At 38.7% G+C, this 27748-nt stretch overlaps 1 protein-coding gene across 3 annotated transcripts in view; it reads left to right on the top strand.

Annotated features, from left to right (window-relative positions):
* ZNF609 (zinc finger protein 609) overlaps window positions 1–27748 on the top strand; it is a 213703-nt gene that overhangs the window by 174541 nt on the left and 11414 nt on the right. For all 3 annotated transcript variants that reach the window (XM_023255209.2, XM_045059172.1, XM_045059171.1), the window contains one exon: window positions 27075–27162. In XM_023255209.2, the coding sequence (XP_023110977.2) occupies window positions 27075–27162 (88 nt within the window). The remainder of the gene's footprint in view (window positions 1–27074; window positions 27163–27748) is intronic.

Raw genomic sequence — 27748 nt, 5'->3', positions numbered from 1 at the left:
AAATAATATGCAAATAATTATACCACAAAATAGCATGTATGAAGAGCCCTATTAATGATACAATTAACAGATGCCATATAATTAAGAACCAAAAGAAGTCACTTTGGGCTAAATTATTTTTTTTTCTTCTCTTTTCTTTTTTTCCTTCCCTCCCCTCCCTTCCCTTCCCTTCCCTTCCCTTCCCTTCCCTTCCCTTCCCTTCCCTTCCCTTCCCTTCCCTTCCCTTCCCTTCCCTTCCCTTCCCTTCCCTTCTCTTCCTTTCTCTTCCTTTCCCTTCCCTTCTTTTCCCTTCCCTTTCTTTTTCTATTTTAAGTAAACTCCACACCCAACGAAGGGCGAAGGGCTCGAATGCACGACCCTAAGACCTAGAGTCACATGTTCTACCAACTGAGCCAGGCCAGGTGCCCCAGTATTTTCAGTATTTCCCAGTATTTTTTTTTATTTTTATTTTTTTAGTTTTTTAATTTTAAGTAGACTTCTGGCTAAATTATAGAGGCTCAGTTAGTTTTAAGCTTTTCCTAAAAGGGTGACTCTGGGTATGGCAGCTGAGCAGTCCACACCCATTCTTTATTAGCCTAGTTATTTTTTTAAACCAGGTAACTACAATTGGTGCCTAATATTATGCTATTAATTACGAGCAGTGAGCCATCGCTCAGCCTCTTATTCACTATGGGCATTCCCAATCCATTCATCACTAGCATTAGAGGGGAAAGATTGTGACAGGAGCTGTCAAGAGGCCTATACAGGGAGAAACTGTTCTTGACATAGCAACGATAGAAGATGACCTAAAGGTTTGTAAGCTGCTCTGGCAGTGGTAACTGAGGGAGGATGCCTGTTAGAAGCTTCTTACAGGTGTTCTCCAGATACCAACACTGTAGTTTTCTACAGATGCTGTCCTCTTGAGGAGGAAGTAGAAGGTGTTTTGTTTCTTATTCACTTGTATCAGCTCTCTCATATCTTACTATCTCGTAAACCACTGCTGTCGCCACCATCTCTGTGTACTAGAAGTTGAGTTATTCAGAATATTTTTAAAAACAAACCAATAAAACCTCTTAACATGAAATCTTAGAGTTCAGTTCACATCTCTGTATTGTTATACCGTATTACCTAAGATACTGAAAGTCTGTGTGGAATGCACGCTGTGGCTGTTCCTAAACAGAGATTCTATTTGGTCCAGATACCTAAAATACATCAGAACCTTGGGTGGCTACTATATGTACATCCAACAACTTTATTTTAAGCCAGTCTTTAAAAACTTATTACTAGTCCCTAAAGAACCATTTCTTTCCTTAAGCAGGTTAGAATATTCATTACCTACTCTATGCATCCCTGTGATGTGTTGGAGTAGTAGTGGAAAGCATTGCCGGTAATGAGGTCTTCTGCTCTATTTAAGTGTTTTGCCCATTCTGTTTCATTCTAGATTATAAATTCCTTGGAAGCAGAGACAGAAAATTATTCAATCCCATTCCTCCACTTCCAAACACACACAAATAGCACATTGCTTTGAATTTATAGCTCTTTGTAGATTGGATGAGAAACCATTGGAGTTTGAGTTGTCTGTGGTTTTAATTTCTTAGCAATGTCCAGGATTTCTCACTGCCCAAGACTGGGAACCAGAGGGCAAAAAAATTGGTGGAGGTGGAGCTATCAAGTTGCTAACAAGTCATAAATCACCTCCTATTCATTATAATGTTGAAGGAAATTTCAGTTATATTATAGACAATATGGTTGCTTTAGCACCATCTAGAGGAAAGTCTAGAAAATTTTTAAATGTTATTTTACAACTTCATATCAGTTCATTTAAATCTAGATGCCACATCCTTCCTGTCTTCCTGTTTTACTAAATATATTATGGTAAGGTATAGTTCACTCACCTCTTCAACCGAACTTTACTCTGTCTTTATCCATTGCTACCTGATAGTATGTTGTTATGTGTGTGTGTGTGTTTATCTGTTCCAGCTGGATTGTAAGATACATGAAGATAGGATAGGGACCATGGCTTCTATTTTCTGTGTATCTCCATAGCTCCTAACTGCTGATAGGAACTCATTAGATGTTATTATTAAATGATAGATATAGACATTACAAATAACCTATGGGTTAGATACAACAGTACAGATGATTCTTAACAACATAGTACCAAGTGGAAAAAAAAAACAGAATGAAGTCTATAATATAGTCCTATATATGTAAAATACATGAAATCAAAACAATAGTATACATTTTATATGAATATATACAAAAGTTTATACATTAAACATAGAGAATGGCTATTGGGAAGAAGGGGCATGGGATTTGTGTAAAGGAGTCAAGTAATTAACAAAAAGAGGCTGAAAACCATAACCTTCGTTCTTAACCGTATTTAGAAAGCAGTGGATGAGCAACAGTTGTTGGGGGGAGGTAAATTAAGCAAACCAGCACAGAAATTAAAAGTTTTTATCTTATTTTCTATCTATAAGTTAATACATTAGTGCACCAATCAAACAATTAACAAGTATTTTTAGCATCAAGCATTCAGCTGACTTTTTTTTAACTTTTTTTTTTTAATGTTTATTTATTTTGAGAGAGAGAGAGAACATGTACACACACATGCCTAAGCAGGGGAAGGGCAGAGAGAGAGAGGGAATCTCAAGCAGGCTCCATGCTGTCAAGCACAGAGCCCATCATGGGATTTGAACTCATGAACCATGACAAGAGATCATGACCTGAACTGAAATTAGGAGTCAAATGCTTAACTGACTGAGCTATCTAGGTGCCCCTAGATGGACTTCAAGGCTTTTTTTTCCTACTCTCTGAAATAGCCTCAACTCATCATCATCTCCCTCTTCCTTATGTGTGTCATGCTCATCCCAGATCCTTTTAAGATTTATGCAATCCTACCTATTCTTCCTTCTCCGATCTACATAGCTCTACCATAGTATGTAGCATATGTAATTTTTTTATTAACAATTTTTGTATATTCATTTTCCCCCTTCCCCCAAAGAGAGTAAAACTTTAAATTCAGTGAAAATTTTCAATCTCCAGTAGTTCTTGGCATAATGATGGGGTATAATAAGTGATATATATTTGCTAGCTAATTGCATAAAAGCAGTGTATCAGGTAGTTTGATCTGATAGTGGTTTACCAGCTGGACTGACAGAAAGCATTAAAGCCTGCAGTTAGGGACACAATTCAGAAGCTGTTAGAGTAGTCTACAGGTGAGTTAATAAGGACTTGGACTCTGGTGGTTGTAGTGTGGGGATGGAGAGGAAGACATGTGTTCAAAGAGTTCCGAGGCAGAATGACAGCCATGGTGACTGGCTCTTATCCAAATGCCACAGAAAGCCAGCCTGCTTCCTCCTTTTTCAGCCCATGATCCCTCCTGGTTATGTCAAAGTTCCCTGCTTCCTTTACAGTTTGTCAGTTGCCTCTCTTCAGGGTCCAGAATTCTCATAACTTAGGAGAATTCCAGCTGGGCAGGCAGATCTCCAGAAGGCAAAATTGACAATAGTGGTAGAACTGGCTGGTCCCCAACTCTATGTCTTCCTAGCTTCCTAGCAGTTTAGTTAACATCTCTATAAAAAGGCAGAAGTAGAGGCACCTCACTGGCTCAGTCGGTAGAACATGTGACTCTTGATCTCAGGGTCATGAGTTCAAGCCCCACATTGGGCATGGAGTTTACTTAAGAAAAAGAAGGCAGAAATAAAACAGTGCCTGGGTTTTATGCCTTAAGTCAGCAGTTCTAATACTTTTTGGATTCAAGACTCCTTTCACCCTTAAAAAATTATTAAGGGGTACCTGGCTGGCTCAGTCAGAAGAGCATGTGACTCTTGATCTTGGGTCATGAGTTTGAATCCCCCAGTTAGGTGAAGAGATTACTAAATAAATAGACAGATATGAAGGACTTTTAAGAGCTTTTGTTTGTATCTATTGATATTATATCTCTTGATATTTATCATAGAAGGAATCTAAAACTGAGGAACTGTTTATGTATTTATTAACCCATTTAAAAACAGTAAAAAACCTATTACATGCTAACATATGTTTATGAAAAATACAGTTTCTAAAACAAAAATATTTAGTAGGAAGAGTAGCTTTGTTTTACATTTTACAAATGTTTTATTTATTTTTAAATGTTTCTTTTTGAGAGAGAGTGTGAGTGGTGGAGGGGCAGAGAAGGGGAGAAAGAGAGTCCCAAACAGGCTCTGTGCTGTCAACCCAGAACTCAGTGTGGGACTCAATCCCACAAACTGTGAGATCATGACCTGAACTGAAATCAAGAGTTGGATACTTGTCCAACTGAGCTAGCCAGGCACCCCAACACTTTTACAAATGTTTTAAATGTATGGCCTAATAGAAGACAAGCTGGATTTTCACCTATGCTTCTATATTGATTTGTTGAAATACCACATGTCATGCAGCCTCTGAAAAACTCTTTTTTAAAAAATATTTTTTAATGTTTATTTTCAAGAGAGAGTGTGAGTAGGGGAGGGGCAGAGAGAGAGGGAGACACAGAATCTGAAATAGGCTCCAGGCTCTGAGCTGTCAGCACAGAGCCCAACACAGGGCTCGAACCCGTGAGCCGCACTGAAGTTGGATGTTTAACCAACTGAGTCACCCAGGCACCCCTGCCTTTGCAAAACTCTTTAATAAATTCAGGAGGATATGAAAATAAAAAGACAACTTTGTCTTAGTATTTTATGAAAACAGTTTTGACTTTGCAGATCCCTTGAAGCTATCTTTGGGACTTCCAGGGATCCCTGAACTACACTTTGAGAACCACTGCCTTAAGCAATGCTTTTTGGTTTCTCTCTCTAGGAGAGGATTAAAGATGTATGTTTCAGGGTACCTGGGTCGCTCAGTGGGTTAAGCTTCTGACTTCAGCTCAGGTCATGATCTCATGGTGAGTTTGAGCCCCGCATCAGGCTCTGTGCTGACAGCTCAGAGCTTGGATCCCACTTCAGATTCTGTGTCTCCCTCTCTCTCTGCCCCTCCCCCACTAGCACACGCGCGCTCTCTCTCTCAAAAAGAAAATAAACATTAAAAAAAAAAAAGATGTAGGTTTCATTTTCTAATCATGTCTGGGCATTCTTGGCACCTGTACTAAAATCCTCAGTGCCTATTGGTAGAAATAACAAACTTAAAAGAGGAATAAAAACAAATCTTCAATTTTAAATTATTTATTGGACATTGACCACACACACACACACACACACACACACACACACACACTCACTCACTCTGCATCTAAAAGCTCACTGACAAACTAGTTGTAGGGAGTTGCCAGAAATGGTTGTCTGACTGATTCCTTGGTCTACTAGCTATAGAATTTTTCCCCATGAACTTTGTTTTTTTAATGTTGCTGTTTGTTTTTAAAGATTTTTTATTTTTAGCTATCTGCACACCCAGCTTGGGGCTCAAACTCACAACCCCAAGATCAAGAGTCGCACTCTATACTGACTAAGCCAGCCAGGCACCCTACCCCATGAACATTGAATTCAAAATATAACAGACTCTTAAGAGAATCATGGCATTAATGGATATCGAATGTATGTGGCCTTGAAGTCAAATAAGAAGACCTATAGGGCCTGATGATTGAGCTGTTATCAGTGTTGATTCCCAGATTTCCTCTAGAATAGATTACAAGAAGGAAGTTGGATGTGATACAGAAGTTGGTGATAAGGAAACAACTGCTACTGTAAAAGGTAGACCTAATAATGATAAGTAAAAGTGCTGACAACCAGAGAGGAGACTGAAAAGCCAAACACAAAAATTCAACAAAGCAGTTTGGTCACAACTAATAGAGAGCCATTAATCCTTAATAATCCAGTAACCTTTTTTTTTTTTTAAATAAACTCAACCCCCACTGTGGAGTTGAAACTCATGACCCCAAGATTGAGTCTTATGTTCCACCAACGGAGCCAGCCAGGCATCCCTCTCTTGGAACCTTTAAAGGGACGTCTCTTTCACACCATAAGATTATTATATCTAGGATAATTCCCTGGGTCAAGAAAGAAATTAACATATCTTCTTGTATATGGAGAGTCCTCAGTTTATGAATGGCTTGTGTTCCAGAGTTAATCTTCAAAACATTTTTATCTGTTCAACAAATAACTTTTGAGTGCCTAATGTCAATAAAAGTATGCCAGCTCTGATTTATAGTTTTGTTTCAGTGAGAGAATGTATGCTGAGGCCAAAGTCTGGGCCTATATAGTGTTTCCCTTTGGCTTCTATCATTTGCCCTGCAAGGAGTTAGTCTGCAAACTATGGCCCCGGTGCCAAATCCAGGTGGCTGCCTGTTTGTGTTCCTCAACCCCTGACCTCCATGAGCTGGCCCGCCCTCATCTCCCTGACTTCATCTGTTTCACTCCACTAGAGCCTCATATCCATTTTGCTGTTCCTTAAAACATGGCAGGCACATTCCCATTATGGGGTCCGCATTTTCCTCTGCCTAAAGTGTTCTTTATTCTAACTTCCACACAGCTCACTCTCTCACCTTTGTCAGGGATCTCAGCTTGAACATTCCCTTCTCAATAAGGCTTTTCTTGACCACCTTTATAAAATAACAACATCCTCAACCCTCACATTCTCTTTTCCTCTGCTTCTGCTTTATTTTCCTTCATAGGGTTTACCACTAACATACATTTACTTGTTCATTTATTTATTATCTCTCTCCCATCATTTGAATAAGTTGCGTAAGAGCAAGGGCTGATTAGTTTTAAGCGATGTTACATCCCATCACTTTAGAACAGTGACTGGCCCAGAGTAGGTGTTCTTTTGTTAAATGAACAAATGATGAGAAAGAGAGAGAGAGATACATGCATGCCAACCTTTATCCAGAGAGTAGTTGTCAACATCAGTCAGGATTGACAATTGAGATTGAAATAAGATTTAAAAGCAATGTATATACAAATGCTAATGTTTCCATTTGAAAACTCAAGCCTGTTGGAGTAACATGTGACCTCTTCCCTCTTCCTTTTCCCTTTTTCAGTCACTTATGTTGAGGACAAGCAGCCAGCCTTATTAACCTTTCTTCTTCAGTAGGTAGGCCAATGAATTCCACAAAGTAGGCTCTTAATAAACATTTGCTCCCAGCCCAGGATTGGAGCTTGGTATCTTTGTAGCTGTTTTTTGTAACTTCAGTACTTAGCATAATGCCTGGCAAATAATAGAGGCTCAGTAAATATTTGCTCCAGGAAGTAATCAGTAAGTTAAGTGAATTCTTTGTCTACTCAGGGTAAGACAGTGCTAGGTTATCTAGTGTAAAGTAACAAATTACCCCCAAAGCATAGCTGTCCAAAACAATAAATATTATCTCTTATAGTTTCTTTGGATCAAGAGTTCAGGAATGGCTTAGGTGGCTGGTTCTGTCTCAGGGTCTCTCATGAGGTTGCAAGCCAGATGTCACCTGGGGCTGCCATTATCTGAAAGCTTATCTAACCAATCCTGGAGGATCTCCTTCCAAGTTGACTCACTCACATGGCTGTTAGCAGGAGGCTTCAGTTTCTAGTCTCATCGACCTCTCCATAGGGTGGCCTACTTGAGTGTCCTCACATCACAGCAGCTGGCTTCCCAAGAGAAGTAATCCAAGAGAAAAAGCAAAGAGGAGCCCACGATCCCTTTTATCACCTAGTGTAGGTTGTACATTGCTTCCACCACATTCGGTTTATTAGAAGTAAGTTGCTAAGTACAACCCACACAACGTGAGGGGAATTAGGCCTCCCTTGAAGGGAGGAATATCAAAGAATTTGTGGACATATTTTAAGACTGCCATAATCACTCTGATACTCTGAATTGGGTAAAGAGAAGTTGGCCATTTAGAGGAAATGAGACAAAGTTGCAGAGACAGTGTCTATCCTGCCACTCATATGCCCTTTTCAAGTCCAGTATTGCCTGCACATTTGCCTAAAAGGAAAAATTGTAAGACATCTTTGAAATACTCCTCTACCAAAATTAGTAACTATTTATTTTTTTAACACGTAAGACATACATAGGCAAAATTCAAAGGTAAATGACTATACAGTGAAAAACAAGTTTCCTTTATCGGAATCCCAGTCACCCAGTTTCTCTCCCTGGAGAATGATACTGCTATTTCCAGACACTTTCTACGCACTTATAAATACAAATTTATGTATTTTTTTTCCCACACAAATGGTAACCTACTGTGGTTACTGTTCTATAAAACATGTTTCTTTTAATTTTTTTTAATGTTTGTTTGAAAGAAAGAGAGCACAAGCATGAGAGGGGCAGAGAGAAAGGGAGACACAGAATCTGAAGCAGGTTCCAGACTCTGAGCTGTTAGCACAGAGCCCAACATGGGGCTCGAACCCACAAACCGTGAGATCATGACTTGAGCTGAAGTCAGACGCTCAACTGACTGAGCCACCCAGGCACCCCCAAAAAACTGTTTCTTTTTTACTCAGCCTGTATATCTCAGAATTTGTTCCATAGCAGTTCATTTCTAGTTGCTTATTAGTTCAAGTTCTTTTTAACAGCTACATAGTATTCTGTTATGTGGATGTACGAAAATGTATTTAATTGTTCCCTTATTGAAGGGCATTTAGTTTAGTTCCCATCTTTTGCTGTTAAACACTGCTGCAGCAAATACCGTGTTTTACACTGAGAACATTTTACACTGAGAATATTTATAGGTAAACACCTGCAATCTTGACTGCAGGATTTGTTGGGTCAAAGAGTATGTGCTTTTTTAAGAAAGGTAATGCCAGATTGCCACCAGAGGTTGAACCAACTATATATGCCCATTAGCAGTGTATGAGTGTGGCCACTTCCCTTTCTAGGCATATTAACAGTAGAAAAAGTTTAAAGATTTGACAATTTAACTATCTCTTTATATTTCTTAAAAATTGCTGGAAAATTTGTGGAGCAATATTGGCAATAAACGAAGCATTACATACTTTAAGTTTATTTATTTATTTTGAGAGAAAGGGAGAGAGAACAAGCAGGGGGCAGAGAGAAGGAGAGACAGAATCCCAAGCAGGCTCTGCACCATCAGTGCAGTGCCTGACATGGGGCTCAAACTCGCAAAGCATGAGATCATAACCTGGGTCAAGAGCAAGAAGTCAGACACTTAACCGACTGAGCCACCCAGGAGCCCCTACATTATTTACGCTTTGTGCCTGACACAATCCCCTGGCACATGTTGATGCCTAATAATTATTGGTTGATTCATCTCAGGGGAGGTGGACTTTCTTTGTGGAAGTTTAGTAATTGAGTTGGTCACTACATTTCAGAGAAATTTTAACTCTTGGCTAAAGGAGAATGCTACTGAGAACCCACTGCCTGCTGTAGATCACTTTAATATCTTATTGAAGTATAACATAAATAAAATGCACAAGTGTTAAGTACATTGTTTGATGAATTTTTACATATGTATATAACTTGGTGACCACTACTTAGATGCATAATTAGAACATTATCAGTATCATGCCCTCTCCAGTCAGAACTACCCTAAAAGGTAGCCACCATTCTGATTTTTATCATAGATGAATTTGCCTATTTGGAAATGTGATCTCATGGTATGAACTCATTTGTCTGACTTATTTCACTCAACATTAGGTCTGTGAGATTTATGTGTGCTATAGTGTGTAACAATTGTTGATTCTTCAGTGCTCTGTAGTATTACATTGTGAATATACCATCATTTATTTATCCATTCTATCCTTTATGGACATTTGAGTTGCTTTCCTTTGGGGGCTACTACTTCATAGTAGATTCTTTTACATGTCTTTTGTTGGATATAAGCTCTTCCCCCCCCCCCCCAAGAGAGAGAGAGAGAGAGAGACAGAGAGACAGAGCATGAGCAGGGGAAGGGCAGAGAGAGAGGGAGACACAGAATCCAAAGCAGGCTCCAGGCTCTGAGCTGTCAGCACAGAGCCTGACACGGGGCTTGAACTCATGAAGTGTGAGATCATGACCTGAGCTGAGGTTGGAGATTTAACCGACTGAGCCACTCAGGGGCCCTGATATAAGCTCTTATTTTTAAGACTTGCTGGGTCATATGGTAGATGTATGATCAGCTTTTGGGGATCTGCTTATAAATACATGAGTTTTGGTAGAAATAAAATAGTTCTTCAGAGTGCTTTTTTTTTTTTTTTTTTACAGAGAGCACACAAGCAGGGAGAGGGGCAGAAGGAGAGGGAGAGAGACAACCTTAAGCAGGTTCCACACCCAGTGCAGAGCCCGATGCAGGGCTCAATCCCACAAACTGTGGGATGCTTAACAAACCAAGCCACCCATGCACCCCAGTTTTCCAGAGGGTTTTTGACAGTTTATACTCCTACTTAGGTAAAAAAATTTTCCAACAGGTAAATAGTGTCTAAAATGACATGCCTTATACTTCATGCCTTATATTTTCTTTAGCTTAAGTCCCTTTGATCATTGTTAAAATTCCATGGGAAATAGCATTTTATCACTCATTTATACTTTTTAGTGCTTGTGTTTCACAGCATTTCATAGAATCAGAGAATTTTAGAGTTGGAAGGGGGCTTGAAGTTCATCTAGTCCAACTCTTTCATTTTACAGATGAGGAAACTGAAACCCAGGAAGATAAAATAGCTTAACCAGAGTTATACTACTACTTATTGCCTCAGTTGGGTGAAGTAGATGTTTACTCAACCCACAAAATAAACCATTATTCAAACACTAATAAGACTCCTTAGGGAAGCCTCGATGGCTCAGTTGGAGGAACACACGACTTGATCTCAGGGCCATGAGTTCAGTCCCCACGTTGGGTGTAAACATTACTTAAATAAAACTTAAAAAAAAAAAAAAAAAAGCCTCAGTGGCTGTTGGTTAAGCGTCTGACTTCGGCCAGGTCATGATCTCATGGTTCATGAGTTCAAGCCCCACATCAGGCTCTGTGCTGACAGCTTGGAGCCTGCTTCGGATTCTGTGTCTCCCCCTCTCTCTGCCCCTTCCCCACTCGTGCTCTATCTCCCTCTCAAAAAATGAATAAACATTTAAAAAAATTTTTTTTAATTAAAGAAAATGTTTTTTAAAAACAAAGCAAAAACTCCTTAGCTCCAGTATGTATAAGGATGGAACTACTTGGTTTTTTTCCCTTGAACAGAGTGTTTCTGTAGAGAAGTAAGAAACATTTATTCATTCAGTAAATGTTAACTGAGCACCTGCTATTTGCCATATATGCTCTTTTTTTTAAGTTTATTTATTTATTTTGAGAGAGAGAGAGACGGGGGAGTGACAGAGGGAGAGAGAGAATTCCAAGCAGGCTCTTCACTGACAGTGCAGAGCCTGACACAGGGCTGAAACTCACATGATCAAGAGTCAGACCCTTAACCTACTTGAGCCACCCAGGCACACCTGCTGTATATGCTTCTAGTAGTTACAGGAGTGAAGAAAACTGACAAAAATCCTTGCCCTCACAGAGCTTCTATTCTAATAGGACTGAACAGACACTAAACAAGATAAATAAATAGAATTTCTTCTATGTTACATATGGGTAAATATTTTGGAGCAAGAGAGAATAAGTAGGAAAGGGAACTAGGGAGTATGTAAGTGAGGGGGTAGGAATTAGGGATGGCCTCACTGAGATGACTTTTGAGCAAAGATTGGAAAGAAGTAAAAGGAGAGGAGGTTTTAAAAATACGGGGGATGAAGGGTAGAATGTTATAGGTAAATTGTATGGCTAGTTTGGAGGCCCTGAGATGGGAACATCCCTGTTGTTTTCAAGGAACAAGTAGGTCACTGTGCTAGAGCAGAAGAGAATGATAGGATACAACTTGGGTTTTAACAGGTCTCTCTGGTTCCTGTGTTGAGAATAGGTCAGAGAGGGAGAAGAACGGAAGTGAGTTAAGAAGCTGTTGCTATAACTCAAGGAGTGCTTGGAGCAGAAGTGGAGGTTGTCAGATATGGTCAAAATCTGCGTGTATTTTGAAGGTTGAGCCAACAAGATTTACTGACTAAGTTGTGGGGCATGAGAGAGGAATCAAGTAAAACTTCCAAGGTTTTTGACCTAAGCACCTGAAAGGATGGAGATGCCATTACCTGAACTAGGGAAAATTCACAGCAAGTTGGTTGGGGACAGGGGCTCAAGGGCAGAGTGGATATAAGCTCAGTTTGGGTGATGTTAGGCTTGAGATCTCTATGTAGATATCATATGGAAATGTCAGATTTTCAATTAGATACATGAATCTGGAGTCCAGGGAACAGGTTGCGCTGAACAGAGAAGTTTGAGAGTCGTTAGTTAGAGATGAAGAAGAACAAAAGGTACTGAGAAGGAGTGACCAGAAAGGTAAGAGGGAGACCTAGAGAGTGTGGTGTCCTTGTCCTGGAAGCCAAGTGGAGGAAGTGTTTCAGAGAGTGGCCACCTGAGCCTGGAGATACTAGATCCCTGAGAGAAAGAAGGTGCTAGCAGAAGTGGTAAAAATGAGGGGCCTGGAGGTATCCCACTATTGTGCTTGGATCAGTCTTGGCTACACAACTGTTTTGAGGCTTTGAATTGTCCTCTGAAACAAAGCAGTACTGCTTTGGGATTGAGTTTTTTCTTAACACTACACTCCTGACACTTGGGGGAACCTGTCTGCTACCTCATACTTAAGTCATTTTCCCTTTACTTTGCTCCAGTATTGATCACCTGTAAGAAGGGAGAATACTCAGCACTCGAAAATTCAATGTTTAATGAGATTATGTCTCTGGGACCCTTGGTAAATATGAAAATAACCACCCCAGAGAAACAAAGCAGTATTTATTATTACTAATTTTAGCATTATTATCTTCAAATATGCCAAGCTTTTCCTTATTTTGTGAACACTGATTTAAAATAGGAAGCTTTCAGGAGCACCTGGCTGGCTCAGTTTGTGAAGCATATGACTCTTGATCTCAGGGTTGTGAGTTCAAGCCCCATGTGGGGTATAGAGATTACTTAAAAAGAAAAAAAAAAGACTAAATAAAGTAATGATCTTGTTTCTTTAAAAAAAAAAAAAAAAAGTGTTTCTAAAATGAAAACCAGTTTTTCTCTTTAGCCTACTTGCTGCCCTAATAGAGAAACTAAGTCTGTTAAGTGTTATTTTCTGCTTTTCCTTCCTGTCCTCTTATTTCTTCCAGCTGTCTCAACTCAGAACCTTGTAGGAAGAGAGTTACACTTCAGAAAAATGTGTTTGCTTTGACATTTAAACAAGCCTCCATTTAGTTTTTCCATATTAGAATTTTTCCACTTCCCCTCTCCTGTTTCCAGCCCTCTGTCTGACCTGTCTTCTTTTCAGCTCATTCATTATTGCTAAGGTTTGCAGATTATACCAGAGGAAGAAGACAGATTTATAAACATGTGTTCCTGCCCAGCTGTTTCAAGAGTAGGAATAACATTCATCTTCTAATTGTATGTCTGCTCTCTATATACAGCTGTGCTCATCTGCCCTTATTAATGAGGTGCCTATCTCTAAGCCTTACGTTGTCTAGAAATAAATGGACTCTTTTCCTATTCAAATTGGTAATGCAGTAATCAGAGCAACCCATCACTAGAAGGAGACATCCATTTGAATTCACTTTGCTAATGGCCAGAGAGAATTTAGCCTAATTGCTTTCTTAGGAGGTTTGCCATTTCCCTTAAGATGCCAGAGCCCTTGGAAAGAAATAGAAATTCTGTCCTTTTCCTCTCTGAATGCCCCCCTGCAATCCTGTATGTGTCTTTTGTTTAAGATGAAGATAAAGGGACATTTTAAGGAAATTATGTAAAAAGAATCAAAATCCATTACAGATAGCTGTGTAATGGCTTGGCCACTAATAAATAATGAGATCTTTGATAAATTACTTAACTTTGGGGTGCCTGGGTGGCTCAGTCAGTTAAGTGTCTGACTTGATTTTGGCTCAGATCATGATCTCATGGTTCTTAGGATCGAGTCCCGTATCAGGCTCTGTGCTGACAATGTGGAGCCTACCTGGGATTCTCTCTCTTCCTCTCTCTCTGCCCCTCGCCTGCGTGCTCCCTCATGCTCTCTCTCTCAAAATAAGTAAATGAACTTAAAAAAAAAATACTACTTTTCTGGGCTCTCATTTCCTTGTTTGCAAAGTAGCTATAATAATCCCTATATTGCCAGGATTATTGGAAGGATTGTGCTTGCTCTCTGTTGCCTGCCTCGTTCAAAAAGTGAACAAGGCTGTGAATATTTGATAAGATAATGAGTATGAAAACACCTAGCACATAATAGATGTGCAATAAATGTTTGAATTAGAATTGGCTAAACCAGAATTCTTTCCTACTCTGATTTCATTAGTGAAACTTTCTAGTAGGACAATCCTTTTTTTTTTTTTTTTTTTCTTTTCCTTTTTCTGACTCCCTTGTCTGATCTGTTTTTATGATCAAGCATCCTAAAATCAGATTTGAAAGAAGACAGGGACTAAATAAGATCTTATTTAAAGCCATGCTCAAGAGTTTAGGGCTCAAGTATTGATGCTCTATGGTTTTGTCTAAAGCACTCTCTTTGAATTATTGAAAGGCTGTGTGGCTAGTTATATAATAACTAGTTTAATAATCTTATTATTTATTTGTTTTAATCCTAGAGTATTGATTAAAAGTCTGAGAGTCATAGAGGTTAAGTGACTTGTTCAAGATTGTACTGTAACAGAGTGAGGATATGGACTGAGGCTTTCTGATTCCAAGTCCATTGATCTTTAGACAGCATTCCACATAAAAGAAGAAAATAAATACAGGTGAATTACTACAGATAGGCCATGGGAGTGCTAGATGAAATAATATTTTATGAGTATATGACCAAAGACAAAAGGCCGCTTCTACAGTCCCCAGACTTACTCTGCAGCTGTGTTACATAGAAAATGTGGATTGGGACTTCCCTTTTTTCTTTTTTCTTTTTTTAAGATTTTATTTTTAAGTAAACTCTGTACCCAATATGGGGTTCAAACTCATAACCCTGAGATCAAGCTTCATGCTCTTCTGACTGAACCAGCAAGGCACCCCTGTGCTCTGGGATTTCCAATCAAGGCGATTTACTATGTTCACACTTTTGATATGTCCCTTGTGTTTCAGACAAATATATATATATATATATATATTTATATATATAAAATATATATATATAAATATATATATATATTCAGACAAATATATATATATATTTATATATATATATAAAATATATAAAGTGAAAACCAACATATATGGGCTCAAAAACAACAACAAAAACAGAAGAGATTCAAGTCACTGGGTAAAGCTGCAACTTTGGGCCTGGGGCCTCCAGATTGAGGAACAGAGAATGGTGTCTGAGAGACAAGTTTTTCAGCAAGAACTAGATACTAAAATGCCCCATAAAGAGATAGAACTTGAAGCCAGGGGAGTGAGATGCCAAACCCCAACCAGCCTCATGAAAGGAGGCTTTAAAAAGTTAATTGAGTGGGGGAGGAAAGAAGCCTAAGGAGTTGTGAAGAAGTATGGCAAACTGCCTGCTGGTTCAGTGATTAGAACTATGATATCCTAAATTTCTTCTAATGGCACAAGCCATTAAAAGACCTGTTCAGACTAGGTCTTTAGGGGACTAGATGGAAGAAATTGCAAACTTTTAAACAGAGAAGAGAGGTAATTAGTAACAAAAACATCCCACTTAAAAAGAGTCTGCAAAGTATAATTTTATATAATAAAAATCTAATGCTAAGAAAGATAACAAACAGAAATTAACCAGGACTTCAACTTTGGGAGATGGAGTAGACATACTTTTCCTTATTTCTCCCACTAAATACAACTAAAAACCCTATACATTATATATAAAACAAATATAACAACGTTGTGAAGGTGGGGAGAAGAAGCAGACTGTCTGGGGACCTCAAGTCCTAAGGAACAACATGGTGGTAAATTCCCTGGGTTTTCTTTTTGCCTTGTATATCCTCAGCATGGAGGCAAACATTATATTTAATGATGAAAGACTGAATGCTTACCCCAGTAAGAACAGGAACAAAGCAAGGATGTCTGCTGTCAGTACCCTTATTCAACATAGTGTTGGAAGTTCTAGCTAGTGCAATAAGGCAGGAAAAGGAAATAAAAGATACACAGATCAGAAAGGAAGAAATACAAGTGTACTTGTTTACAAATTACATAGTTGTCTAAATAGAAAATCTCAGTGAGTATACAAAAAAGTCTTAGAACTAATGAATGAGTTTAACTAGGTTGTAGAATATAGGATAAACAGAAAATCAATTCTGTGTCTACTATATACTAGCTATAAACACATGAACGAACACAAATTAAAAATACAATACCAATTACAATAGCTCAGAAAAGTGAAATCCTTAGATGTAAATCTAACAATATATCTACAAGATTTGTATGCTGAAACTGCACAATGCTGATGAAAGAAATCAAAGAAGATCTAAATAAATGGGGAGTACATAGTAGAGATGTCAGTTTTCCCCAGATTGATACACAGATTTAATGTAATTCCTGTCAAAATTCCAGCAAGATATTTTGTATAGACAAGATTATTCTAAAATTTATATGGGAAGGCCAGACAAACTAAAATAAGCTAAAACAGTTTTGAAAAAGAAGGAAAAAGTGGGAGGAATCAGACTGCTTGATCTCAAGATTCATAGCCACAGTAATCAAGACTGATACTGGCAGAGGGATAGACACAGACCAATGGAACAGAACAGAGAGCCCAGAATAGATACATAAATATACCCAACTGATTTTGGCAAAGGTGCAAAAGCAGTTCTTGGGATGTGAAAGATAACCTTTTCAACAACTGATGTTGGAACAAGTGGACATCATGGGCCAAAACAAAGGAAGAGAATCTTACACAAAAACTAACTCTAAATGGATCAAGGACTTAAACAGAAAAACCTAGAAGAAAATCTTCAGTAGGCAAAGAGTTCTTAGATTTGACAAAAATACAATCCATAAAAGGGAAAAAGGATAAATTATATCTCATCAAACTTAAAAATGTTTGTTCTTTGAAAGACCCCATTAGGATATGAAAAGTCAAGCTACAGAATGGATGAAAATACCCAACAAAGGACTAGTATCTAGAATATATAAAGAACTCTCAAAACTCAACAGTAGAAAACAATCCAGTCAGAAAATGGGCTAAAGACATGAACAGACATTTCACCAAAGAGGATAATGCAGATGGCAAATAAGCACATGAAACATGTTCGACATCATTAGTCATTAGAGAAATGCGAATTAAAACTACAATATGATGGGAATGCAAGCTGGTGCAGCCACTCTGGAAAACAGTACAGAGGTTCCTCAAAAAACTAAAAATAGAACTACCCTACCACCCAGCAATTGCACTACTAAGTATTTATCCAAGGGATACAGGTGTGCTGTTTCTAAGGGACACATGCACCCCAATGTTTATAGCAGTACTATCAACAACAGCCAAAGTATGGAAAGAGCCCAAATGCCCATCGATGGATGAATGGATAAAGAAGATGTGGTGTGTGTGTGTGTGTGTGTGTGTGTGTATATATATATATATATATATATATATATATATATATATATACACACACACACAATGGAGTATTACTCAGCAATCAAAAAGAATGAAATCTTGCCATTTGCAAGTATGTGGATGGGACTCGCGGGTATTATGCTAAGCGAAATTAGAGAAAGACAAATATCATATGGCTTCACTCATATGAGGACTTTAAGAGACAAAACAGATGAACATAAGGGAAGGGAAACAAAAATAATATAAAAACAGGGAGGGGGACAAAACAGAAGAGACTCATAAATATGGAGACCAAACAGAGGGTTACTGGAGGGGGTGTGGGAGGGAAGATGGGCTAAATGGGTAAGGGGCATTAAGGAATCTACTCCTGAAATCATTGTTGCACTATACACCAACTAATTTGGATGTAAATTTAAAAAGTTAAATTAAAAAAAAAACCATTACAATATGAGACACTACTACACAACTGTTAGAATGGCTAAAATTAAAATTTAATGCCAAATACTGGCAAGGATACAATGAAACTGGATCTCTCATGCATTGCTGGTGAGAATGTAAAAAGGAAAAAGGCACAGCTACTCTGGAAAACAGTTTGGCAGTTTCTTAAAAAAACTAAATATGCAACTACAATATGATCTAGTAATTGCACTCCTGAGTATTTATTTTGGAGAGATGAAAAGTCATGTTCACTGAAAACCTGTACTCAAATGTTTATAGCAGCTTAATTCATAATAGCCAAACACTGGAGACAACCCTGATGTCTTTCACATCCAGCAGATGAATGGTAAAACAAATCGGTCCCTCACTCACCAATAAGAAAGACTGAACTGTTGAGACATGCAACAACTTGGATGAATCTCCAGATAATTATATGCTGGTAAAGGGAGAAAAACAGTCCCAAAGGGTTATATGCTGTGTGCTTCCAGAAATGAATAACAGATTAGTAGTTGCCAGGAATTAAGGAGGGATGAGTGTAAGAGGGAAGTGACTGAAGTTGTAAAAGGGCAGTATGAGGTATCCTTGTGTTGATGGACATATTTTGTATCTTCATTGTGTCAATGTCAGATTCTGGTTGAGATATAATACTGCAGTATTTTTTTTGCAAGACATTACCAATAGGGGGAAACTGACTAAAGGGTACAATGGGGTTTCTATTATTTCTTACAACTGTATGTGAATCTCCATCTCAAAATATAAAAATTAATTTTAAAATCTTAACCACCAGGAACTGAATGAATGAAATTAATGTATGGTGCAAACATTTACAGAGACTCTGTAAGGAGTCTGGTTAGAATTCCTAAGAAGAAACAGAATAATAATGTCTATTAAAAATAAAATTATGAGGACACCTGGTGGCTCAGTCGGTTGGGCGTCTGACTCTTGATTTCGGCTCAGGTCATGGTCTCACAGTTTGTGAGTTTAAGCACTGATGGTGCGGAGCCTGCTTGGGATTCTCTCTCTCCCTTCTCTTTCTGCCCCTACACACTTGGTCTCTCTCTCTTTCACTCTCAAAATAAATAAATACACTTATTTTTTTTAATTTTCTTTCTGTTTATTTATTTTTGAGAAAGCGGGGCGCCTGGGTGGCGCAGTCGGTTAAGCGTCCGACTTCAGCCAGGTCACGATCTCGCGGTCCATGAGTTCGAGCCCCGCGTCGGGCTCTGGGCTGATGGCTCAGAGCCTGGAGCCTGTTTCCGATTCTGTGTCTCCCTCTCTCTCTGCCCCTTCCCCGTTCATGCTCTGTCTCTCTCTGTCCCAAAAATAAATAAACATTGAAAAAAAATTTTTTTTTTAAAAAAAGAGAAAGAAAGAGAGAGCATGATCAGGGGAGGGGCAAAGAGAGGGAAATACAGAATCCAAAGCAGGCTCTAGGCTCTCAGCTGTCAGCGCAGAGCCCTCTTGGGATCCTCTGTCTACCTCTCTCTCTCTGCCCCCCTCCCTCACTATCTCTCTCTCTCTCTCTCTCTCTCTCTCTCTCTCAAAAATAAATGAACATTTTTTTTTAAACTATGAACCAAACTGGGGAGCCTGGGTGTCTCAGTCGGTTGAGCATCCAACTTCGGCTCAGGTCATGATCTCATGGTTCATGGGTTCAAGCCCCGCAGTCCGGCTCTGTGCTGACAGCTCAGAGCCTGGAGCCTGCTTCGGATTCTGTGTCTCCCTCTCTCTCTGCCCCTCCCCTGCTCATGCTCTGTCTCTCTTTCTGTCAAAAATAAATAGAACATTAAAAAAAAAAAAAAACTATGAACCAAAGAGCTAGAAATTAAATAATGTCATGTAGATATGAGAAAATAACCAGTTTAAAATTTTTGAAATGATAAACAGTCTTTGAAATATAATTATATACTATAGCCATTGAAATTCCTTTTAAGTCAATACCTTAGATAAATTCTAGAACAAATTATAAATTGGAAGAATCAAACACAAGTCAACTCAAATGGAGAGATAATGGCTTGAGAGGCTCTAACATATCAGATAGGAGTCCTAGGGAATAAAAAAGATTGAAAGAATGGCAGAAAGACAATAAATGAATAGATAATAGGTGATAATTTTCCTGAACTAGATTCTAATTAGAAACCTAATTGTTGAGGTAGGTTGTACGTTTGAAATATACCAGATAAATAAAAGTAAATGCATTATTTTGGTTAAACATGGTAGATTGAAAGTACATATTTACCTCCCACTTTCTCCCTTTATAATTCATTCAAATGTCAGTAAAGGAGTTTTGTTTTTAAGATATAACACACAGGTTTCTTTAAAAACAGACCAAGACTACTTGTAAGCGGTTATAATCAGTAGAACTTTGGAAACTAGACAGCAGATGCACAAGTACTGATTTAAGAGACCTGAAAAAACAAAAGCTTGGTTTTTTTGTTTGTTTTTGTCTGAGGTTGGGAGGAAAGAGAGCTAAGAAATAAGGAGTACCCTTATCATGATGAGTACTGAGTAAGGGATAGATTTGTTGAATCACTATATCGGACACTTGAAACTAATATAACACAGTATGTTAATTGTACTAGAATTTATTTTTACAAATAAGGAAGAGAAACATTTACAGTAATGTGCTGTATTTATTTTTAAAAATCCAGATAGAAGCCGACCTGCACACTTCAAACCTGTGTTGTGTAATTAAATATCTTCAGAGAGATAAGATACTGCATCCATGAAACAATAGGATGCCTTTTTTAAACTTAAAGCTACAGTAGTAAAAATGGAAATTTCAGCATATAACTTAGAAAATGAAGGAAATCCCTTAGAATATAAACAAAGGAATGGAAGACAGATAAAGGAATGGAAAATAGTGAAAACATAAAAAAGATGATTAATCTAGAAGGTCCAGATTTCTAGAAAAATAGGATTTCCAGTAAGCGAGAACAAGGGACAAATAATTGATAAGAAAGCAGAAAATTAGTAGCAATATAGATTTGAATAACATTATCAGTCATTTATAGAACACCAAAAGCTGCAGAGTATACATTTTGAAATATTCTTTTCAGGTGCCCATGGAATGTTCTTCAAGATAGATCATATTTCAGACTATAAATTAATTCTCAATAAATTTGGAAGGATTGAAATCATAGAGTATGTTCTCTGCCACAAATTATATTAGAAATAAGTAACAAAAAGATATCTGGAAAATCCCAGATAGTTGAAACTTTGCCAACACTTTTCTAAATAACCCAGGATCAAAAAAGAAATTACTAGGGGCACCTGGGTGGCTCAATTGGTTAAGTGTCCAACTTCAGCTCAGGTCATGATCTCTCAGTTCGTGAGTTCAAGCCCCACAGCAGGCTCTCTGCTGTCAGCATGGAGTCCGCTTAGGATCCTCTGTCCCCCTCTCTCTCTGCCCCTCCCTTACTTGCGCACACACTTTCTCTGTCTCAAGAAATAAATAAAAAACATTTTAATAAAAAAAAAAATAGAAATCACCAGGGAGACTAGAAACTGTTTTGACTTGAATGACTCCAATGGGTTGGCAAACTCATTCCATAAAAGGCCAGGTAGTAAATATTTTGGGCTTTGCAGACTGTACAGCCTCTCTGTTGCATACTCAATCTTGCCTTGTAGTGTGAAATCAGGCATAAATAGTAACTGTGGCTATGTTCCAATAAAACTTTATTCATGGGTAATGATATTTGAATTTCATATGATATCACATAACATAAAATAATAGTATCCTTTTCATTTTTTCTATTACTAAAAATGTAAATACCAGGCACCTGGGTGGCTCAGTCGGTAAACATCCAACTTCTGCTCAGGTCATGATCTTGCAGTCCGTGGGTTCAAGTCCGGAATTGGGCTCTGTGCTGTCATGACAGCTCAGAGCCTGGAGCCTGCTTCAGATCCTGTGTCTCCTCCTCTCTCTGCCCTTTCCCTGCTCTCACTCTCTCGCTCTCTCAAAAAATAAAAACATTAAAAAAAATTTTTTGAGGGGCACCTGGGTGGCTCAGTCGTTAAGCATCTAACCCTTGATTTCGGCTCAGGTCCTGATCTTATGGTTTGTGAGATCAAGCCCCTCATCATGCTCCATCTGACAGTGTGGAGCCTGCTTGGAATACTCTCTCTCTGCCCCTTCCCCACGCACTGGCCATCTCCCTCTCTCTAAATAAACTTTTAAAAATAAATTAAGAATACAAAAAAGTTAAGTTTTATACGAAGTTGAATTCCAGATGGATTAAAGATTTAAATCAAAGGGTGCCTGGGTGGCTCAGTCACTTGAGCATCTGACTTCAGCTCAGGTGATGATCTCACAGTTCATGAGTTCCACCCGTGTGTTGGGCTCTCTGCTGTCAGCACAGAGCCTGCTTCAGATCCTTTGTCCCCCTCTCCCTCTGCACCTCCCCTGCATGCATGCTCGCTCGCGCTCTCTCTCAAAAATAAATATTTTTTTAAAGATTTAAATATAAAAAATCAAACTATATGGGGCTCCTGGGTGGCTCAGTTGGTTAAGCGACCGACTTTGACTCAGGTCATGATATCACAGTTTGTGGGTTCGAGCACTGCATCAGGCTCTGTGCTGACAGCTCAGAGCCTGGAGCCTGTTTCAGATTCTGTGTCTCCCTCTCTCTCTGCCCCTCCCCCTCTCATGCTGTGTTTCTCTTTGTCTCTCAAAAATAAATAAATGTTAAAAAAATAAAAATTATAAAAGTACTAAAAGAAATCATAAGAAAAACTGTTAGTGAAGTGATGAAATGAGGAAAGCCTTTTGTTTTGTTTTGTTTTTTTTTTTGGTTTTTTTTTTTCCTCATTTTTTTAAATTTTTTTTATATGAAATTTATTGACAAATTGGTTTCCATACAACACCCAGTGCTCATCCCAAAAGGTGCCCTCCTCAATACCCATCACCCACCCTCTCCTCCCTCCCACCCCCCATCAACCCTCAGTTTGTTCTCAGTTTTTAACAGTCTCTTATGCTTTGGCTCTCTCCCACTCTAACCTGTTTTTTTTTTCCTTCCCCTCCCCCATGGGTTCCTGTTAAGTTTCTCAGGGTCCACATAAGAGTGAAACCATATGGTATCTGTCTTTCTCTGTATGGCTTATTTCACTTAGCATCACACTCTCCAGTTCCATCCACGTTGCTACAAAAGGCCATATTTCATTTTTTCTCATTGCCACGTAATATTCCATTGTGTATATAAACCACAATTTCTTTATCCATTCATCAGTTGATGGACATTTCGGCTCTTTCCATAATTTGGCTATTGTTGAGAGTGCTGCTATGAACATTGGGGTACAAGTGGCCCTATGCATCAGTACTCCTGTATCCCTTGGATAAATTCCTAGCAGTGCTATTGCTGGGTCATAGGGTAGGTCTATTTTTAATTTTCTGAGGAACCTCCACACTGCTTTCCAGAGTGGCTGCACCAATTTGCATTCCCACCAACAGTGCAAGAGGGTTCCCGTTTCTCCACATCCTCTCCAGCATCTATAGTCTCCTGATTTGTTCATTTTGGCCACTCTGACTGGCGTGAGGTGATACCTGAGTGTGGTTTTGATTTGTATTTCCCTGATGAGGAGCGACGCTGAACATCTTTTCATGTGCCTGTTGGCCATCCAGATGTCTTCTTTAGAGAAGTGTCTATTCATGTTTTCTGCCCATTTCTTCACTGGGTTATTTGTTTTTCGGGTGTGGAGTTTGGTGAGCTCTTTATAGATTTTGGATACTAGCCCTTTGTCCGATATGTCATTTGTGAATATCTTTTCCCATTCCGTTGGTTGCCTTTTAGTTTTGTTGGTTGTTTCCTTTGCTGTGCAGAAGCTTTTTATCTCCATAAGGTCCCAGTAATTCACTTTTGCTTTTAATTCCCTTGCCTTTGGGGATGTGTCGAGTAAGAGATTGCTACGGCTGAGGTCAGAGAGGTCTTTTCCTGCTTTCTCCTCTAAGGTTTTGATGGTTTCTTGTCTCACATTTAGGTCCTTTATCCATTTTGAGTTTATTTTTGTGAATGGTGTGAGAAAGTGGTCTAGTTTCAACCTTCTGCATGTTGCTGTCCAGTTCTCCCAGCACCATTTGTTAAAGAGGCTGTCTTTTTTCCATTGGATGTTCTTTCCTGCTTTGTCAAAGATGAGTTGGCCATACGTTTGTGGGTCTAGTTCTGGGGTTTCTATTCTATTCCATTGGTCTATGTGTCTGTTTTTGTGCCAATACCATGCTGTCTTGATGATGACAGCTTTGTAGTAGAGGCTAAAGTCTGGGATTGTGATGCCTCCTGCTTTGGTCTTCTTCTTCAAAATTCCTTTGGCTATTTGGGGCCTTTTGTGGTTCCATATGAATTTTAGGATTGCTTGTTCTAGTTTCGAGAAGAATGCTGGTGCAATTTTGATTGGGATTGCATTGAATGTATAGATAGCTTTGGGTAGTATTGACATTTTGACAATATTTATTTTTCCAATCCATGAGCAGGGAATGTCTTTCCATTTCTTTAAATCTTCTTCAATTTCCTTCATAAGCTTTCTATAGTTTTCAGCATACAGATCCTTTACATCTTTGGTTAGATTTATTCCTAGGTATTTTATGCTTCTTGGTGCAATTGTGAATGGGATCAGTTTCTTTATTTGTCTTTCTGTTGCTTCATGGTTAGTGTATAAGAATGCAACTGATTTCTGTACATTGATTTTGTATCCTGCAACTTTGCTGAATTCCTGTATCAGTTCTAGTAGACTTTTGGTGGAGTCTATCGGATATTCCATGTATAATATCATGTCATCTGCAAAAAGCGAAAGCTTGACTTCATCTTTGCCAATTTTGATGCCTTTGATCTCCTTTTGTTGTCTGATTGCTGATGCTAGAACTTCCAGCACTATGTTAAACAGCAGCGGTGAGAGTGGGCATCCTTGTCGTGTTCCTGATCTCAGGGAAAAAGCTCTCAGTTTTTCCCCGTTGAGGATGATGTTAGCTGTGGGCTTTTCATAAATGGCTTTTATGATCTTTAAGTATGTTCCTTCTATCCCAACTTTCTCAAGGGTTTTTATTAAGAAAGGGTGCTGGATTTTGTCAAAGGCCTTTTCTGCATCGATTGACAGGATCATATGGTTCTTCTCTTTTTTTTTGTTAATGTGATGTATCACGTTGATTGATTTGCGAATGTTGAACCATTTGGTTTTTTTTTTTAACGTTTATTTATTTTTGAGACAGAGAGAGACAGAGCATGAACGGGGGAGGGGCAGAGAGAGAGGGAGACACAGAATCGGAAGCAGGCTCCAGGCTCTGAGCCATCAGCCCAGAGCCCAATGTGGGGCTCGAACTCACGGACCGCGAGATCATGACCTGAGCTGAAGTCGAATGCTCAACCGACTGAGCCACCCAGGCGCCCCGAGGAAAGCCTTTTGAAATATGACAAGAAAACTCTGAAGCCATAAAAGATTGATAAATGTAAAAACAAAAGTAAATCATTTCAAGGCATCTGCCTGGCTCAGTTGGAAGAGCATGTGACTCTTGATCTCAGGGTCATGAGTTTGAGCCCCACATTGGGTATAGAGATTACTTTAAAAAAAGGTAAATAATTTCTGCATAGCCTTAACCACCATTAGCAAATGACAAACCAGGGGGGAATACCTGATTTGTACAACAGACAAAAGGCTCACTCTGGTGTATTAAGAGTTACAAATAAGAAAAAGACTATATAATTCAGTAGAAAAATGAGGAAAGCTTTATATAAAGAGACAATTCACTAAAAAGGAAATACATTTCATAATGATGTCTTAAAATGAAATGATACACAGACTCATCATAGGAAACATTTCATTAAAACTACATAAAACACTGTTTTTCTCCTGTCAGGTTGGCAAAGATCAACAAGTTTGAGAACACTGTGTTGCCAAAGGAAAAAGACAGCTGGTGTTACCGTGCACTGCTGATGAGTGTATAAATAGGTGAATCTTCTTTGCAATTTGGCAGTGTTTATCAAAAATCCAAATACAGGGGCACCTGGGTGTCTCAGTTGAGTGTCCAACTCTTGATTTCGGCTCAGGTCATGATCCCACAGTTTGATCAGTTCAAGCCCCACGTCGGGCCCTGTGCTGACAGGGAGCCTGCTTGAGAGTCTCTGCCCCTCCCCTGCTCACACTCTGTCTCTCTCAAAATAAATATATTTGGATTTTTAAAAATTTATTTAAGTGCTCCATGACTAATTTTACTTACAGGAATTACATCTTAGAGACATACTCGTGTAAGTAAGGTAAAGCATTTGTACAGGGTTATTTTTGCATTATTTGTAATAACAAAATAGTGAAACAGCCTAAATGTCTGTCAACAGGGGACTGATTAAATAAACTGTGGCATGATTTGCAATCATTCAAATGCAGCCATTGAAAAGAGTGAAGTAGTCCTATGTGTACTGATAGAGAATGATTCAAAAAGTATTTAGATTTCATATATATGAAAAAAGTGTACAGAACATTGTATATTGCTACCATTTGAGGAAGAACATATAAGCATATTTGCTTATAAATGTATAAAATATCTCTGGAGGAACACATGGATATCCATGGATATTTCTGAATGGAGGCACCAGAAGGCTGCAAAACAGGGATAGGAGGAAACACTTCATTTATATTGGGGTTTGTCTGCTACTGTTTGAATTTTGGAATATGACTATATTATCCACCCAAAAGCATTTTTTAATAATATGAACATGACAGGAGTGTTCATTGTGAAGTCATTCCTGAGTGAAATGCTCAAAATACCCTAAATACCCATCAGTAGGAGAATGTGTAAATTATGGTCAAATCATACAGTGTCCTTCATGAGCACAGTTAAAATAAGTTAATTAAGCTTTTCATGTCAACATAGATAAATCTCAAGTTTGTAATGTTATGTGAGAAACTTAAGTTAACTTTACTTAAGTAACTTAAGTTACACCCCAACATGATCCCATCAATATGCAAAGTTTGAAAATACAGTAAAGAGTGCTTTTTGTAACCATGATACTTTAAAAGAGAAATCTGATGTAAGTATGGCACTAAATCTTATAAAGCCATTGAGCTAAGTAGGCAGTTTCCATGATGGTATTTTGGCCCAGTCCTGCTTGTCTCATGGGGACCCAGAGCAACCCTAAATCCTCCTCCAGGAACCAGGATGCTCCTCAAATGAAAAGTATTCCTCTCAGTGGCCAGCCCGGTTTCCCTTGTCTGTATCTGAATCTTCTTGTCTTCCAGGGATGTTGGTGGTAAATGTAACATGGAGGAACAAGACCTATGTAGGCACACTTCTTGACTGCACGCGGCACGATTGGGCACCCCCCAGGTAAGCACTTTACAGCTTTTTGATGAATATTAGTCTGAACCAGTCTAATCGGTGATCCCTTCTTATCCCTTCTTCCTGTTAGAGTTGGATAGCTTTTAAGACACCTAGCTTTTCAAGACTATGATGGTGTAGAGATGAGGAAGGCACTGCATTCAAGAATAAATCAATTAGGTGTTGGTGGGTTGGGTAGGAATGGGGAGGAGATCCTGTTTAAGCCTTTGGGTGAAATTATTGAATTCTGGCTTCTACCAGTAGTCACCTTGAGACTAAGGCCATCGAGTCCGCCTACGGGTGAACATTTATTGATGATGCTTTTTGATAGTAGCTTTTTCACAGGAGTTTAACCTCAAGAACATTTGCAGTTTTAAGAACACTGGACTATGTGGGTTTCACAAGGACCTTTCAGGTTGACATCGCAGTGAATGGCACTTTACAGCTTGTTCCCAGTTTGCCAGGGTTTGGGGAACTCAAATGTTGGGAAATGATGTACAGCTAGCATGCAGATAGCACCCTAGGAGCTCACCACTTAATGCAGTTCCCATGGTTTCAAAAGTTCCTTTAACAAGTCATATTCATTGAAAATAAT

Source organism: Felis catus, chromosome B3 (genome assembly GCF_018350175.1).
Source record: "Felis catus isolate Fca126 chromosome B3, F.catus_Fca126_mat1.0, whole genome shotgun sequence".
Classification (NCBI taxonomy): Eukaryota; Metazoa; Chordata; class Mammalia; order Carnivora; family Felidae; genus Felis; species Felis catus.
This window is presented reverse-complemented; position numbering and strand designations above follow the sequence as displayed.